The 16,272-nt window shown below is 43.2% G+C and overlaps 1 protein-coding gene across 1 annotated transcript; it reads right to left on the bottom strand.

The window, feature by feature from the left end:
* Positions 1–2,426: 2,426 nt before the first annotated feature.
* LOC135096222 (trinucleotide repeat-containing gene 18 protein-like) lies at positions 2,427–9,695 on the bottom strand. The gene has a single exon (XM_063997592.1). It carries the CDS (start codon positions 8,918–8,920, stop codon positions 7,910–7,912), a length of 1,011 nt encoding a protein of 336 aa, XP_063853662.1. The 5' UTR covers positions 8,921–9,695; the 3' UTR covers positions 2,427–7,909.
* Between the last annotated feature and the right edge of the window lie 6,577 nt (positions 9,696–16,272).

The raw sequence follows: 16,272 nt of genomic DNA, 5'->3' as shown, positions 1-16,272 counted from the left end.
TCCACCATCATCACCATCACCACCACCACCAACACCATCATTATCATCATCAGTTTGAGTCTATTGCAGAAGAATTTGTCTCTATCTATCTGTTTGTGTATATGCTCATCAATTCGTCTCTCTGTCTATCTATATATCTATCCAATTACCAAATTATCTATCATCTACCTATCTCACCAGAGCCGTCTCTTCCTATATACGAAGTGCTCGGCTGCACAGAGCTCCCGAGGTCACCAGGGATAAAAACCGGACTTTATTATTATTATTATCATTATTATTATTATTATTATTATTATTACTATTATTAAAATGTGTGTTGAGTATCGACAGATCCACTGAAATGCTGAGAGAGAGAGAGAGAGAGAGAGAGAGAGAGAGAGAGAGAGAGAGACTTCCTTTTCTTGGTGACTGCAATATTTCCTCATGGTTATGATGGTTGTAGTGGTGGTGGTGGTGGTGGTGGACGGTGTCACCGTCAGTGGTTGTAGGGGGTGTCATGTCACGAGGTCTGGGTGGTGGCGGTGCGTGGGGAGCAGGGAAGAGTTGGGTGTGTATGGAGCGTTCATGGGAGTTGAGGTGGTGGACGTGGCTACAACGCTTGTGGCAGAACGCGCACTTGTAGTGTACTGGCTTAGGTTATGTTAATTCAGGTTAGATTTTTACTGCATTAATTTTAATTTTCATTCCATAATAACTACAGAATTCATTTAGTATCCCAGTCTCCCTTCGCAAATTCGTTTTCGGTAAAGAAATCAAGTTAATGTATTTACGAGTTCAGCTTTTTCCTCCGTAAAGTCCATCAGATGAAATATTTAAATGTGAAAGGAGTGGTCTGAACCATCTTGGAGGGCTGGGAATTCAACCATCGAGGTATCACATTACAGGGACCCCAAACAGTTTTACTCAATAAGGCCCACAGAAGGCTAGAAGCGGCCGCGTATCTCATTCGTTTGCACTGTCCACATACATATCTACCTATCTATCTGTCTATCCTGTCTACCTTCACCTCCTGTCTATTTATTTGTTTATCTACCTCCCCATCTACTTACCTATCGTTCTATCTAGATATCTATCTATCTACTTCCCTTTATTTTTCTTCCTTGTACTCTTTTTCTGTCATTGCAATCAAAATATTTTCTAAACCAGAAATTAAAAAAACGTCTGTCGCATGTTAAGGTTCTCACACGACGGAATAATCATGGCGAGGAAAGACTGAGTGAAGGCAGGCAGAGGGAGAATAAGTACGAGTAATACTGTCGAAAGCCTCTCAGAGCAGCGGCGGGTGGCGAGCGACAGGCGGCGGTGTGAAAGACAGAAGAGGAAGTATTCTAAAATGCCCTGCTCTCTCACCACGACTGTTTTCTAAGAGCACGTAGATGATTAGCCGGGTTTCCAAGAATATTTCCCCTGTTATAATATAGAAATTCAAGGATGAGGATAGTAGGTGGGAAATAAGTAAAGTACTCGTATGTTTCATGCAGGGACTGTCACATGTAGGCCTGATGGCTTCTTGCAGCTTCCCTTAATTCTTATCTTCTTATGTTCACATACACAATTGAAAGTAAATTACAAGAGCGAGTTCTCCAGTGCTAAACCAGTATGACAAATAAAATAAGACTGTAAAGTATGAAAAGATGTATCAGACAGCTGCAGTGAAAGGGTCAAGAACATAAGAACGTCAGGGAACTTGCAAGAAATCAGTTGACCTACGCGTGACAGTCTCTGTGTTAAACTTACCCTCGTGTCTCTTCTGCATGTACTCTTGGATGCCTTGCCCCGTCACCATACCAGTAATTGTGTCATAACCTTACCATTGCTGACTGACTTATGATAATATTATGGTGTTTGTGGAGACGTTCAGCGGATTGTGATTCTCCTAATTCACGTTCTGTTTCTTTAACGCCTGGACGGAGAAAAAAAACAATAGTGAAGGAATGGAGAGGTGAATGTATACTTTAATAGACAGATAGATAGAAAGATGTACAATTAGGTAGATAGAAAGATAGAGAAATAGATAGATGAATAGATAGACAAATAGGTAAATCAATAATAAACGAAGTGTAAATAATAAACGAAATGAGAAAAAAAAAACACAGGAGAAAACTAAAAAGAAAGAGGAAAGGAAAGAATCGTACGAACATTAAAGCACACAAACACATAAACAGATACAAGAACTCCCCACAACAATAACATTAAACAAAAAAATAACAAGAACGTCACACACACACAAAAAAAAATGATTCAAAGACATTCTCTCTCTCTCTCTCTCTCTCTCTCTCTCTCTCTCTCTCTCTCTCTCTCTCTCTCTCTCTCTCTCTCTCTCTCTCTCTCTCTCTCTCTCTCTCTCTCTCTCTCTCTCTCTCTCTCTCTCTCTATATATATATATATGAAGGAAGACACAAAGGATAACTATTTTTTTTAACAAAGATATTTTTTTTATTCATTTTCCAAACACGGTATTTACAGTCAACACAAAATTTACATAGAGATTGTAAACACACCAGGGGACCAGCACCTGGCACACACACATACACACACACACACACACACACACACACACACACACACACACACACACACACACACATGCACTCGTTTAGTAGTGAGCTGTAGTGGTGGTGGTGGTGGTGATGGTATAATGGTGGTGGTGGTGGTGGTAACAGTAGCTGTGGTGATGCTATTGTTATTGCTAGTGACGTTGGTGGCGGCGGTGTTAATGGTTATAGTAGTAGTAGTAGTAGTAGTAGCAGCAGCAGCAGTAGTAGTAGTAGTAGCAGTAGTAGTAGTAGTAGCAGTAGTAGTAGTAGTAATAGTAGTAGTAGTAGTAGTAGTGGTAGTAGTAGTAGTAGTAAGCCATCAGGCCTACAATTGGCAGTCCCTTTAAAAAAAGAAAAAAAAAAACATATCCACTTATCATCTCCATCCACAAATGTATCTAATATTTTAAACTTCCCTGTTGACTCGGCACTAACAACCTGATTACTGAGACTTTATCATCCGCCTACCACTTCATTTGAGGACCCGTTTTTTCATAACTCTTTACATCCATACAAATCATATTAGATAATCTGTATAGCCTTTGCAAACAGTCCTTATGAGATCCCTAGCCATTTCTGAATACAAGATTTGGCTTTTATAGATCTTAAAGGGAAGACAACACAACACAAACTCTTTTTTTTTTTTTTACGTTAAGGAGGCTCTGGCTAAGGGCAACCCCCCTAAGGGCAACCCTTCTACGTTCGTAAGAGACTGTAGTGCAAGGAAGTAAGTGTTGTAAAGTTCTAGATGGTAATGGAAAGATTGACCAACAGTAGAAAGGAAGGCAGCTCGAAAAGAAGTACAAATTTGTGTTATGAAGTGTCTTGTTGGTGTTGACAAGGGGTGGTGGTGGTGGTGGTGGTGGTGGTGGTGGTGGTGGTGATGGTGGGTAACTTCATAATAACAGTTGATAAATATTCATAATGTTGATTAGATTTAAGCAAGATAATTTGATTTCTTTGTACTCATAGGTATTATTATTATTATTATTATTATTATTATTATTATTATTATTATTATTATTATCATTATTATTATTATTATTATTATTGTTATTATTATTATTGTTATTATCATCATCATCATCATCATCATCATCATCATCATCATCATCATCATCATCATTTAAGAGAAAAACAGGACTCTCTCTCTCTCTCTCTCTCTCTCTCTCTCTCTCTCTCTCTCTCTCTCTCTCTCTCTCTCTCTCTCTCATTTCCCTTCTGTCAAGTATAAATTCACATTCCCCTTACATCATCACCACCACCACCACCACCACTACCACCTTCCCCTCCCTCCCTCTCTCTCTCTCTCCCTCCCCTCACGCTGAAGCCAACAAACAGAAGAGATCGATTTTTGTTGTTATGATACCGTGTGTGTGTGTGTGTGTGTGTGTGTGTTTGTCGATGCTATCCACGGAACACGGGAACGCTCCTTTTTCTTTATTTTTTTCTTTTTTTCTCTCCCAAGTAAGTAAAAAATAAATAGATAAATAAATAAAAAGCTAATGCAAGAACACCTCTACTTAAACACGGTGAAAATTAAGTGAATAAGTAAGAAAGTATTTAAGTATAAGTGCCACAGCACCAAATATTCATAATCATCTCGTTTTGTGTGTTAGATTTAAGAGCTGTAGTAGAACAAGTCTTTGAGTGCTTTTTTTTTTCAGTATTGTTTTGATGATCTCTGGCGAGTGTAACAACAATTCTGCATCACCGAGGAGACAGTAATAATGAAAACACGAGTCATTATCTCCATGGCCCTTGAAAATAATCTAGATTTTAATTGAATATAATAACAATTCTGTAGCAATGAAGGGGAAAATAACATTGAAAACCCGACTCATCATCTCCGTGGCACTTGAAAAAACAGTAATGATTCTGGTGAAAATATAACAACTCTGCATCAACGAAGGAAAAAAAAAAAAAACAATGAAGACACAACTAATCACTTCCGCGGCCTTTGAAAAACAGTCCTGGTAAGCAAAGACAAGCTGGAGTCATTACTGGTCTGAGTTTTTAGAGTTTAAGATGGTAAGACAATGACAGATGAGGTGTGAGGGAGCTTGGTTCTCATTGCAGTCAGGAAACAATATTTAAATGTGGTACAGATATACAACTCTCTGCCTGTGTCTAGTCTTTCTCCCTCCCTGTGAGTTTAGATGTCTGGTTCTGATTGTGCAGGTCAGGAGACAAGATTAACATTTGGTACAGATAAAGAATTTTCTGATTATATCCTTTTTTTTTTTCTTTTTTCGTTCTTATGAGTTTATATGTTTGGTTCTCATTGTACAGTTTAACAGTTGGTACAGATATATAATTCTCTGCCTGTATCTGTTTCTCTTTCATTCCCATCATAAGTTAGGACACTTGGCTCTCATTGCACAGACGGGAAACAAAACTGACATGTGATATAGATATACAACTCTATTTGTATGTAATGATAATAATTCTCTGTCTATGTGTTTCTTCTCCTTTCCTAAAAGTTTGAACGCTTGGTTCTGATTGCATAGTCAGGAGAGAAGAATTACTTGTGATAGATGTAATAGACAGATAGACAGACAGATAAATAGATAGATAGATAGAGAGATAGAGAGATAGATAGATGTGAATATGATAGAATGTGACAGATGTAATATTCACTGTCTCCATCTGTTTTTCCTCCCTTCCTGTGACTTGAACTGCCTCAATAATACTCAGGATAAGACAGAAGACAACGGGTTCAAGTTTGATTAAGTCATATTTAAACGAGCTAGGAAGGGATTGGTTCTTAGATAGATTAGTGGATGAATGGAATAGACCAAGCAATCAAACTGTTAATGCCAAATCATTAGGGAGATTTAGAAGACTAGACATGTTATATGGATGAGAATGGTGGGTGAAAACAGGTCTGCCACGTGTAGGTCCGATGGCTTCTTGCGGCTTGCCTTATTTTCTGATGATCTTATGTACCAAGACGTCTCCGAAATCAAACTGGCCTCTGTTTTGGAAATCTTATTATTAATGTTTAAATTTTTTTTGGGAGCAGCAAATGACCACCCATCCATCTCCCTTTCCCTTAATTTCAGGTGCCTCTATCCGGCTTTCTTCACGAGTAAAATAAATAATGAAATGATACTAATAAATAAATAAAAGTTTCAGCCAGGTGTTGGTCTGGATATACAACTCCAAGTAAGAGCTCGAAGAATTATTGCCTTTCCTAGAAAAATAATAAAATAAACAAATTAATAAAAATAGATAAATCTCTATGCGAGTGTAGTGGACGTTACTGGGGTTGGTTTTCAAGGGTCGTTTCATGATTCCGGCGAGAGTTGAACCAGAACTCTGCAATGTTAATGAGAACAGCACTAATGACTTATCATCTGCGTACCATTTGAATACAGTCATGGTGAGAGACTGTAGTGAAAGTTACTGGGAATTTTCAAGGGAGTTTTAATGATTGTAGTGAGTCTAGCAAGAATTATTCACTGTTAATGAGAAAAAAACACCAATGAGAACCTGGCCAATCATCTCAGTGGCCTTTGAAAATAGTCCTGATGCATTTGAAGGCGAGGATTGTAATTGGTCTATCTAATTTTCATTTTTCGCTTATAAATTTCTATCACTCTTGCTCTTTCTTTTGATATTTGTAAAAACAGTATCAGAACATTTTTTAAATAGATGTTCTGCCTTATGAAATGACCCTCTGTTGTCCTTTTCCGTCCACTGTTCGCTTGAAACTGAGTGGTGTTATACAATATTCTGCTTGGAGCTCACTTTTTCTGGTTAGGTCACCTTAAGAACACGGGGCTTGGTTTTAACTGAACTGAGATGAAGCCACAAGGTATGAATCAACGTAAATCAGTCTCGTATTTTTAGCTAGCTGTCCCCGAGGTCTGCCCCGCGGTGCCACTTGAGTCAATGAACCCTGAAGGATGTGGATGCATCGGTGTGTTCAACGAAGGCAGTGTGAACTCTTGAGAACCGGTTCGTTAAGGTAAATATTTGAATTAGTGTCCAGTCATTAGGGAGCTTTAAAAGATAAGACAAATTTATGGATAGGGATGACAGGTGGATAAAGGCAGGTGTGTTTTAAGAGGCTACCCAAATGTATGGATGGGAATGATGAGTCTGTATTGGTAGGCATGTTGTTATACAGGAACTGCCACGTGTAGGCCTGATGGCTTCTTGTAGCTTCCCTTGTTTTCATATCTTCTTATCTAGACCTTCTCTGTGGCACAAACCAACACTGCCTCCACCACCATTATCATCACCACCTGCCTGGCCACTTCCCTCACCTCTGCCACCTGATTCACACCTGTCACTTTAACTGTCATCATCTCCTTCATTACCTGTGCCCTCGTTATCACTAACAACACCGCTTCATTCATCACCACCAACACTATTGTCACTATACATCACCACTTTCATCACCTATACCGTTATTACTTCTGCTGCTTCCACCACCACCATCACCATCACTTACTCCACCATCATCACCAATACCAGGACATCACAACAATTGCATCACCACCTTGCAATCACCGCACTGTCACCACCACAGTCATCACCACACTTCACCACCACATTTAAGTGCTTTCAATGGAATGACTCTTGAGGAACATTTGTCTTTTCAGTCATGTTGGCGCGCACATGCACGCACACACACACACACACACACACACACACACACACACACACACACACACACACACACACACACACACACACGTTAGTCAGTGGTCTTCCTCCACCAGGTCACCGAGACAATACTGAAGATCAGATCAGGTCACGCTGGCTGCGATCCTTGATTTTTGTTTACTTACACACACACACACACACACACACACACACACACACACACACACACACACACACACACACACTGGCCCAGAAGGTGTCTGTCTGCAGGGTATGCTGAGGCAGCAACACCAGGGGCGGTAACTTTCGGGCGTCACACAGCTGCAGGTGAACCAGGAACCCCCGGTGTGCCGCAGCCATCCGGGCACTGAACACTACACACGTGGCGCCTTGACTGTAGCGTCAGGCTGGTCAGGCGTGATGCCCAGGACACGTTTCCCTGGGGTTCGTTCCACGGGGCACGTGTTCGGCCACACTCCCCAGGGTGCCGCTGCTCGGGGCGTCAAGGCAGGCGTAGTATCACAAACTCCAGCACACACGAGCACAGCCACGACAGGCCAAGCCATGCATGGCCTGTGAACCAAGTGGCGGGGAGCCCCATGAGGAGAGGCGGACCTGACACGGGTGAGGACCCGCCGCCACAGCGGCGGAGAGACACACGCCGCACTGGAGGCGTCATCAGAACCAGCAGCGCCTCCGTCAGCAGGTCCATTCGTGGCTGCGACAGGCTGTTGTCTTTGTCCTCCCGGGCACTACTAGCACGGGTCCTGAGGCGGCCCTGGCACGGCGGCCAGGAACGACACCCCCACACTGCTACTGCTGCTGCTGCTGCTGCTGCTACCACTGCTACCACTGCTACCACTGCTACTGGTGCTGCTGCTGTTGCTGCTGGTGTTGCTGTTACTACTGCTGTTACTGCTACTTCTGTTGGCGAGGATGTTGCTGCTGTTGCTGCTACTGCTGGTGGAGGGGATACAGCCCAGCAGGGAGGTCGCGGGACGGCCGAGCTCCATGGCGGCGGGCGTGGGCGGGATCCTGCCGCTGGTGGAGGGCAGCCTGTTGGCAGAAGTCTCTGAGAGGGGCGAGGCCCGCGGGGTGTTGGTCTCCACCTGTGCCGGCGCGAGGGCGGCGAGGGGCTGGCGCGGCGCCTGCCCCTGCTTGTCCCTCAGCTTCCTGCGGGTACGCGCCTCCAGGGCCTCCTGCAGGTCCGTGATGTAGTCAATGGCGGAATGGATGAGGCGCACGCGGGACAACTTGCCACTGCGCGGCACGGTGGGCACCAGCTCCCGCAGCTTGTCCAGGTACAGCCGCATCTCCGCCCCGCGGCTCTCCTCCCCGCCAGAAGCCTCGCCACCAGGCGCTTCCGCGGGCTGGGAACTCGAGGACGCCTCGCCGCTGGAAGAAGACGAAGAGGAGGAGGAGGAGGACGAGGCGGCGGGTTGCGGGGACGCCTTGAGGGGCCTGGCGCAGTGTGCCCGCAGGATGTCACGGTCCTTGGTGGGCTTGTCGGGTTTCATGGTGCCTCGGCGCGGCACTGCAGGCGGACAGAGGGACAACACACCAACCCTCGCCCTCACAGCTGCCTCCACTCTCCGACTGAGGCCATTCCGCCGCCCTCCGCCACTCAGCGGCCGCCCGCGATCAATAGTCCCGCCCCCCGCGGCGCTGCGGCCAATCCCGGCGGCCGCCGCGGAGGTGCCGCTCGCTGCAGGTGGTGCCATCTCGGGTGCCAGGTTACTGTGGCTTTCCTGCGCCATAGACGTCATCACTTATTCCTCCCGGGTCAGGGCGGCATCCTGAAGGCGAGGCTCCTCAGGGTGCAAAATGGCTGCCCCTCCAGCCCTTGGCTCAGTGGTCTCTGGAGGGCGAGAGTGAGGGAAAGCGGGGACGCCCTGGAGGAAAGAGGGAGGGAAGGAAGGAAGGAGAAGTAAGGCTGTAACTTTATGAGCCGTGAGTCCTTAGGGAGCCTGGAGTGGACGGCGGCGCCCCAGACACCACCACCACCACCGCCATCACCACCAACCCTACACCTTCAACACCTTGCATGCCCCGCCACACCTCTACACCTGCACCACACCTTGCACACACTACCACACCATCAGCACACGCCACACTCCACCACACCCTCGCCACGCACGCCACACATCCGCTTCAACACGCAACGCACTATCGCAAAACAGGTGTCGAATAAACAGACAACCACTATCATTATTAGCTATTCCTAGCATTATGGAAACTAACCCCTCGAGGCGGCATTCGTGAAGCGAGGAAACTGGAACACTCACAGGGGCAAGGCAGATCTAAACAAAGTATTTCCAGCGCACTTTCTTCCAGCTGTCAATCCAGGACCCTTCCAAACCATCCACTCGAACTTTCCATAGTACCCTTCACATTAGTACCCTTACACATTCAAACCTTCAGCTCCCTTGCTTTTGCTTTCTCCGACTTAATGAAATGGTCTAAAGTAAGATAAGGATATAATTTTGAAAGAACTACAGACAGCAAGACTAAACCAGAATTCTCAGTCTTTCATTCCCTGTACTGGTAAACTCTGGAACTCATAACTTGCTTCTGTATCTCCTCATGAATGGGACTCGGACACTTTCAAGGGAGGAGGTTTCAAGTGGCTTCAGTGGGCCTTTCTTTCTTTCTCTGTTCTGTGTTTCCCTTGGCCACAGCTCCTCCTACATGGAACAAGAGAAGTAATAAACTGGTTAAATTGCTCAGTATTTCATTGTGACTTCTTACTGCAATGGTCATTCTTTGTTAACAGTCACAGCGTTATGAGAAAATTAAACAGATTGCACTGACACAGAAACAAAAAAGAAGAGAATTTAAGAGACTAATTTTGTCTTTCCTAAGCTACGAAACTATTAACTATTAACTACTCGTATTTATCATTTACTATTTACTGTTTCCTATTTACTATTCACCTAAGAGAGAGAGAGAAATACAAGAATGAGCGTCTGAAAACATCTGTTCGATTCTTGGATGAAACGTTGTGCAGCTGCGAAAAGGTTCAATTCAAACAATATAACTTTATGGCTAAGGATGGTAAGTGTACATAGTTGCTTATGTCTTATACAGAGACTGCCACGTGGCTCCCTGCAGCTTCCCTTATTGTTTCGTATCGTTAAACGCTTTGTTCTCCCATAAGACTATTTTCAAAGCTCACAGAGATGACAAGTCTTGTTCTACGAATGTCTTTCTCACTGGTAATGTCAGACCATCGCTAGAGTCATGGAAACATCCCTGAAAGCTTGAATAACTTCCATTAGTGCCTGTTAGAAGAAGCTGAGATGAGGTACTGAAGCTTTTAAGAAAACGGTCATTGTTATCATGTTTCTACGCTCTCATGCTGGTCAATGGCAACAAAAACTGTAAGAAAAACCCCGTAGAATTATTGCTGTCCACCAGGGAAGAATTCTAAGAGTTTTATTCCATGGTGCAGGTCAAGGAATACAAAAACTAAAGACGATCCCGAGAAAAGTGAGAAGAATTATGTAAAACTGTTGACCATCAGAAAAGTGTTCCAATATTCCTGCCCACTCTAGGTCCAGACCCCTTTTATCCTTCAGTGCGAGTCAAAAAATAAATAAATAAATAAAAAAATAAATAAATAAATAGAACTGTAAAGAAGAGTCCGCAGAATTGATGCTTTCCTGAGAAAAGGCTTCCAAGAGGGCTATCCAGTTTGGTTCCATGGTGGCTTCACTTCTTACTGTTGGTCAAGAACTATAAAAAAAAAAAAAAAAAAAAAAAAACTGTAAGGAAAGGCCCACAGAACTATAGCCGCCACCGAGAAAAGAGAGAATTTGTAAAGCTGTGAGAAGCCTGCATAGCCATTCCTGTCTCTTTTCAGTTACAGGCTTTAATAAAAAAAAAGCTAAAAATTATTGTCAGTCCCGAGAAAACTGAGGGAAAAATTATCATTCCAACAACTTCAGCCAACTTGGTTCTGGAAGTGTTTTGGTTCTTTCTTGTAGCAGCGCAAGTCACAGGATTGATGTTAATATTTACTGTTAAGAGGGGTAAAAGAGTGAAGATAATGGTTAGCCCTCACATTAATAAAAAAAACATAATAGGGATGAGAATAAGTAGGAATTATAATGTAAAAGTGGACTCTGGCCTAGGGCAACAAAAAGGATGTTAAGAAGGCCCACTAAAGGTGCCAGCCACGTATTTAGCAGATTCGGAAGAGCATAACTATGGAGATAACGACAGAAGATGGTAAGAGATGGAACACAGCGGCGGTGAATGAGAGAATCAAGACAGTGCGGTGCTTCTGTCGAGGTTAAGCTGCATAATCTTGCTTGTTTTCCGAGCTGAAGTACAAAGTAGGTTCATCTTTCAGTGCGAGAAATTTGTTTCTCCATCATCACTTACAAATCTTTAAACACTTCTTTTTGTTGCTGTTGTTTTATGGACAAAGCAAATAAGTCATTCCTTTCAGTGCTTGATGGTTTTTCCTTGATATTTACTTTCAATTTCATAAACACATTTTTTAGGGAGGAAACACAAAACATAACATTTACAGCGCGGGAAGAAGCAGGAAGGGAAACAAAGACAAGACTGCAACTATATGAGCAAGAGGAGACAAATTTAATACCCCACAATATCTCAATAATTCTAAAGGGCGTCACTGTTAGGGAAACACGGAGGGCAGATCGCGTAGAGTTATATCTGGTAGAGGCGCAGGGAGATGAACCATAACATAACACAATCATAACATAACATAATCATAACACAAGAGATGCCACAAGAACGATGACTAGGACAGGAATGATGTGGCGATGACTAGAAAAATTCACTTTGTCACATCAATACGACAAGAGTGATTTTTTTTCCTTATGTTATGCCCTTCTTGTTTCATTGAGTGTGTGTGTGTGTGTGTGTGTGTGTGTGTGTGTGTGTGTGTGTGTGTGTGTGTGTGTGTGTGTGTGTGTGTGTGTGTGTGTGTGTGTGTGTGTGTGTGTTATGATTTATTTGGCAGCTTGTATGTTTATCATGCGTCTGTCTGTTTGTCTGTCTGTTTGCTTGTCTGTCTGTCTGCCCGTCTTCACCTGTCTGTCTGTCTGTCTGTGTCTTGTCTGTCAGCTTCCTTGTACTTACCAGTTTGTATGTATGTATGTGTATGTATGTATGTATGTGTATGTATGTATGCATTAATGTATCTTCAAGCCATACTAATATTCTCTCTCTCTCTCTCTCTCTCTCTCTCTCTCTCTCTCTCTCTCTCTCTCTCTCTCTCTCTCTCTCTCTCTCTCTCTCTCTCTCTCTCTCTCTCTCTCGAGTAATTCCTGCACTCTGTCCTCCTCCTCCTCTTCCTCCTCCTCCTCCTCCTCCTCCTCCTCCTCCTCCTCCTCCTCCTCCTTCTCCTTCTCCTCCTCCTCCTCATTTTCCCCTCTTCCCCTCTTGCTCCCCTCTTTATCGACCCTCGGCACCTGCAAATCGATTTTCCACTCTGCGAAAACCTTGGGGAGAGAAGAGGGAGAGGGGAGAGGAGGGGAGAGGAGAGGGAAAAGAGAAGGAAATGAGAGAGAGAGAGAGAGAGAGAGAGAGAGAGAGAGAGAGAGAGATGAGAGAGAGAGGAGAGAGAGAGAGAGAGAGAGAGAGAGAGAGAGAGAGAGAGAGAGAGAGAGAGAGAGAGAGAGAGAGAGAGAGAGAGAGAAAGGCGGAGAAACAAGGGAAAAAAGAGTGGGATTTGAATAACAGAGGGACAGGAAGGAGAAAGAAGGATGAAGGATAAATATGAAGAGAAGGAATAGGAAGAGAAGGATAAATGAAGAAAAAGGAAAAAAATGCAGAAAAAAAGGCAGGTCAATAAATTCCTGGCGTGTTTTCCCTTTCAGTTCTTTCATTCCTCTTTCTGAAATGGAAAAAAAAGGAAAGAAATACCCGGAAATTAGAAAGATTATTGAATTTTTGGCGTTTTTTTCTTTGCTTATTTTTTTCCTTTCTTTCTTACTTTCTTTTTTTTTTCTTTCTTTCTTTCTATCTTGGTTTCTTTCTATCTTGCTTCCTTGCTTTCTTTCTTTCTTTCTTTATTTATTTCTTCTTTGTCTTTCTAACTTGCTTTCTTTCCTTTTTTCTTCCTTCCTTTTCTTCATTCATTCCTTTCTTTCTTTCTTTCTTTCTTTCTTTCTTTCCTTTTTCCTTCCTCTTTCCTTCCTTCCTTCCTTTCCTTTCTTCCTTTCTCAGATTAGCGAAGTTTAGCGTGCATAGAACAAATGTATCTTCTTCCTTCCTTCCTTCCTTCCTTCCTTTCTCTCTTTCTTAACACACCAACCACCCCAACAGACGGCGCTGGAAGTACAATAGCTGTAGCAGATGTGTACCTTTGTAAGGCGTGTGCGGAGAGTGTCTGTGTACTGACCTACCAACACACACACACACACACACACACTCAGGCTAACTGTTACGGTAAGAGTCAGGAATAAGGAGCAAAGGTAATGCTTAAGGGTATATATTGTATTTGTAGAGGGGGATAGTAAGGTTGAGGGTACGCGAACAGTAAAGTAGGTAAAGGGTTAGGTTAAGTTAAGTCTCACTAGAACAGAATTAAAATAAGATGGAGAACAAACAGAAAGAACACGGGAGAAAATCATAGTCACGATCTCCTTTATTTATTTTTTTTATTTATTCATTCATATCTATTTGCTTACTTTTTTTTTTTTATCTGTGTTTTATCTGTTTATTTATTTATTTAGTGAGTCAGTGATATTAAAGATTCAGAGGGCGAAAATATTTGTTTCGTTACCTGTTTGGTACTGGGACTGACATGGAAATAGAGGAGAAGGAGGAGAAGAAGGAAGAAGAGAAAGAAAGAAGAGAAGGAAAGAAGAAAAAGAAATAAAGAAAGAGAAATAAATAAAGAAAGAAAAAAATAAAGAAAGAAAGAAGATTAAGACGAAGAAGACGAAGAAGGCGCAGAAAAGGAGGAGGAGAAGGAAGAAGAGAAAGAAAGAAGAGAAGGAAAGAAGAAAAAGAAATAAAGAAAGAGAAATAAAGAAAGAAAGAAAAAAATAAAGAAAGAAAGAAGATTAAGACGAAGAAGACGAAGAAGGCGCAGAAAGGGAGGAGAAGAAAGAAGAAGAGAAAGAAAGAAGAAAAGGAAAGAAGAGAAGGAAAGAAAGAGAGAAATAAATAAATAAATAAAGAAAGAAAGAAAGAAAGAAAGAAGACTAAGACAAAGAAGACGAAGGAGGCGCAGAAAAGGAGGAGAAGAAAGAAGGAGAGAAAGAAAGAAGAAAAGGAAAGAAGAGAAAGAAAGAAAGAGAGAAATAAATAAATAAATAAAGAAAGAAAGAAAGAAGACTAAGACAAAGAAGACGAAAAAGGCGCAGAAAAGGAGGAGGAGGAGGAGGAGAAGGAGGAAGAGAAGGAGGAGGAGGAGGAGCAGGACAGGTGTGGCTTGGTGGCGCCGTGACAGATGGCTAGAGAGGGAAAGAATTAACCTGATTACCAGCCCCCTCACCCTTCCCTCTTCCTCTTTCCCCCCTTCTCCTCTTTCCCTTACCGCCCCCTCACCCTCCCTCTTCCCTCCCATCACCTTCTTCCACCCTCCCTTCTACTTTCTCTCTTTACTTTCTCTCTCACCGCCTTTCTGTCCCCCTCCCTTTACCTCCCCTCACCCTCCCTTACCTCCTCTCCCCTCACCTCATCCTACTCTTGTTTTCTCCCTCCCCTTTCCGTTTCTTTCTTCCTTTCCCTCCCCTCTGTTTCTCCACTACTCTCCATCTTTTCTCCTACTTTTACTCTCCTCTGCGGGGGTCGAACCCAGGACAGTAAGAGTCACAGCAAACAGCTTTCCGTCCCCAGTGCCTTTGTCTCATGTCCCCATCAGTGACCTATGACCCCTAGATGACCTTGAAGTGACCTCGATGTGTTCTCAGATTAGCTGACTCTATAGTGTCCAGATGAACGAGCTTGCAGTTGTCAGTGTGACCTTAACCCTTTGACTGATAATTGGCACACCTTTCCTTAATTACCAATCACTCTTAGATATCTTTACTTGTTCTACAGCCACCTCTAATCTTTAAACTGGGTAGAAATTGGAAAATCTATTCTTTTTAATTCCCTTCTTTCTTGTAGATGCTTATAAAGATTTCATACATCGTGTTTAGTGTCGTGAATTACTGTATGTGGCAGGGAACTGGTGAAGGCAGTGGAGGAAGGCTCTGGCCGCCCCGCATCATGCAGAGGCGAAGGTAGGGTGGCAGTATCAGCTCAACGGAGTGCATGGCAAGGAGGAAGAGGGAAGGTAGTGATGTGACAAACAGCGTCTAAGTTATTCACGCGTTTCATCATCTGTTTCTTTATTTAGTGTGGTTGTGATCAAGGGCAACGAGACTAAGGAAACAAAAAGGCCCATTATAAATCACAATCTCAAGTCAAAAATTATCATTGAGAAGTGTCCGTCTATTTTCGGTACGTAAGTCTCAGTTTCTTTCACAGACTAGTTTCAGGAGTGTCTGGCATGATTCTAGTGATAATTTAACGATAATTCTGCATCATCTACGAGAAAACCATCCACGAGAACTTGAGTAACGATTTCTGTAACACTTCAGAAACAGTCAGGGAGAGCAAAGCCTTTCAGAACATAAGGGTGGACTGAGGGCGTCATAACCGCTCCTCCCTACACCCGGCGGTATTCCCCTGCGGCCCGCCTCCCCCTCTCCACTCCACGCCGCCAATACGTCACTAATTAGAAGGCGTCGAGGGCCCCTTTCCCTCCGTCTGGCGGCGAGGCGAGGCGAGGCGAGGCGCAGGTCGGGGCTGAGTACTTGAGTTTCACCTGCTGGATTCGTGTCTTCCAAGCTACACGGGGCAGTATTTTCAAAGCTTTAGTCCTCATCGCCATTACTTTCCATAAGAACATATGAGAGTAAGGGAAGCTGCAGTAAGTCACCAGACCGACACTTACCGCTTCTTGTACTGTATAAAACATGCCTGCCTCTTTCCATATTTTGTCTTATCATTTTAATAGGGGTTTAGTGGAAGTTACAGTCTTTTCAAGGGTATTTTCATGATTTTAGTGATGCTAGTTCAATGTTAAGAATCATTCAGCACTTCTAACAAGCTCTAGTGGAAGTTGCTTGGTTTTTAAAGGTGTTTT

This window comes from Scylla paramamosain, chromosome 3 (genome assembly GCF_035594125.1).
Source record: "Scylla paramamosain isolate STU-SP2022 chromosome 3, ASM3559412v1, whole genome shotgun sequence".
Taxonomy (NCBI): Eukaryota; Metazoa; Arthropoda; class Malacostraca; order Decapoda; family Portunidae; genus Scylla; species Scylla paramamosain.
This window is presented reverse-complemented; position numbering and strand designations above follow the sequence as displayed.

Coding starts and splice junctions, on each gene's coding strand:
- LOC135096222 (XM_063997592.1), bottom strand. CDS start 8,920: ATGACGTCTATGGCGCAGGAAAGCCACAGTAACCTGGCACCCGAGATG.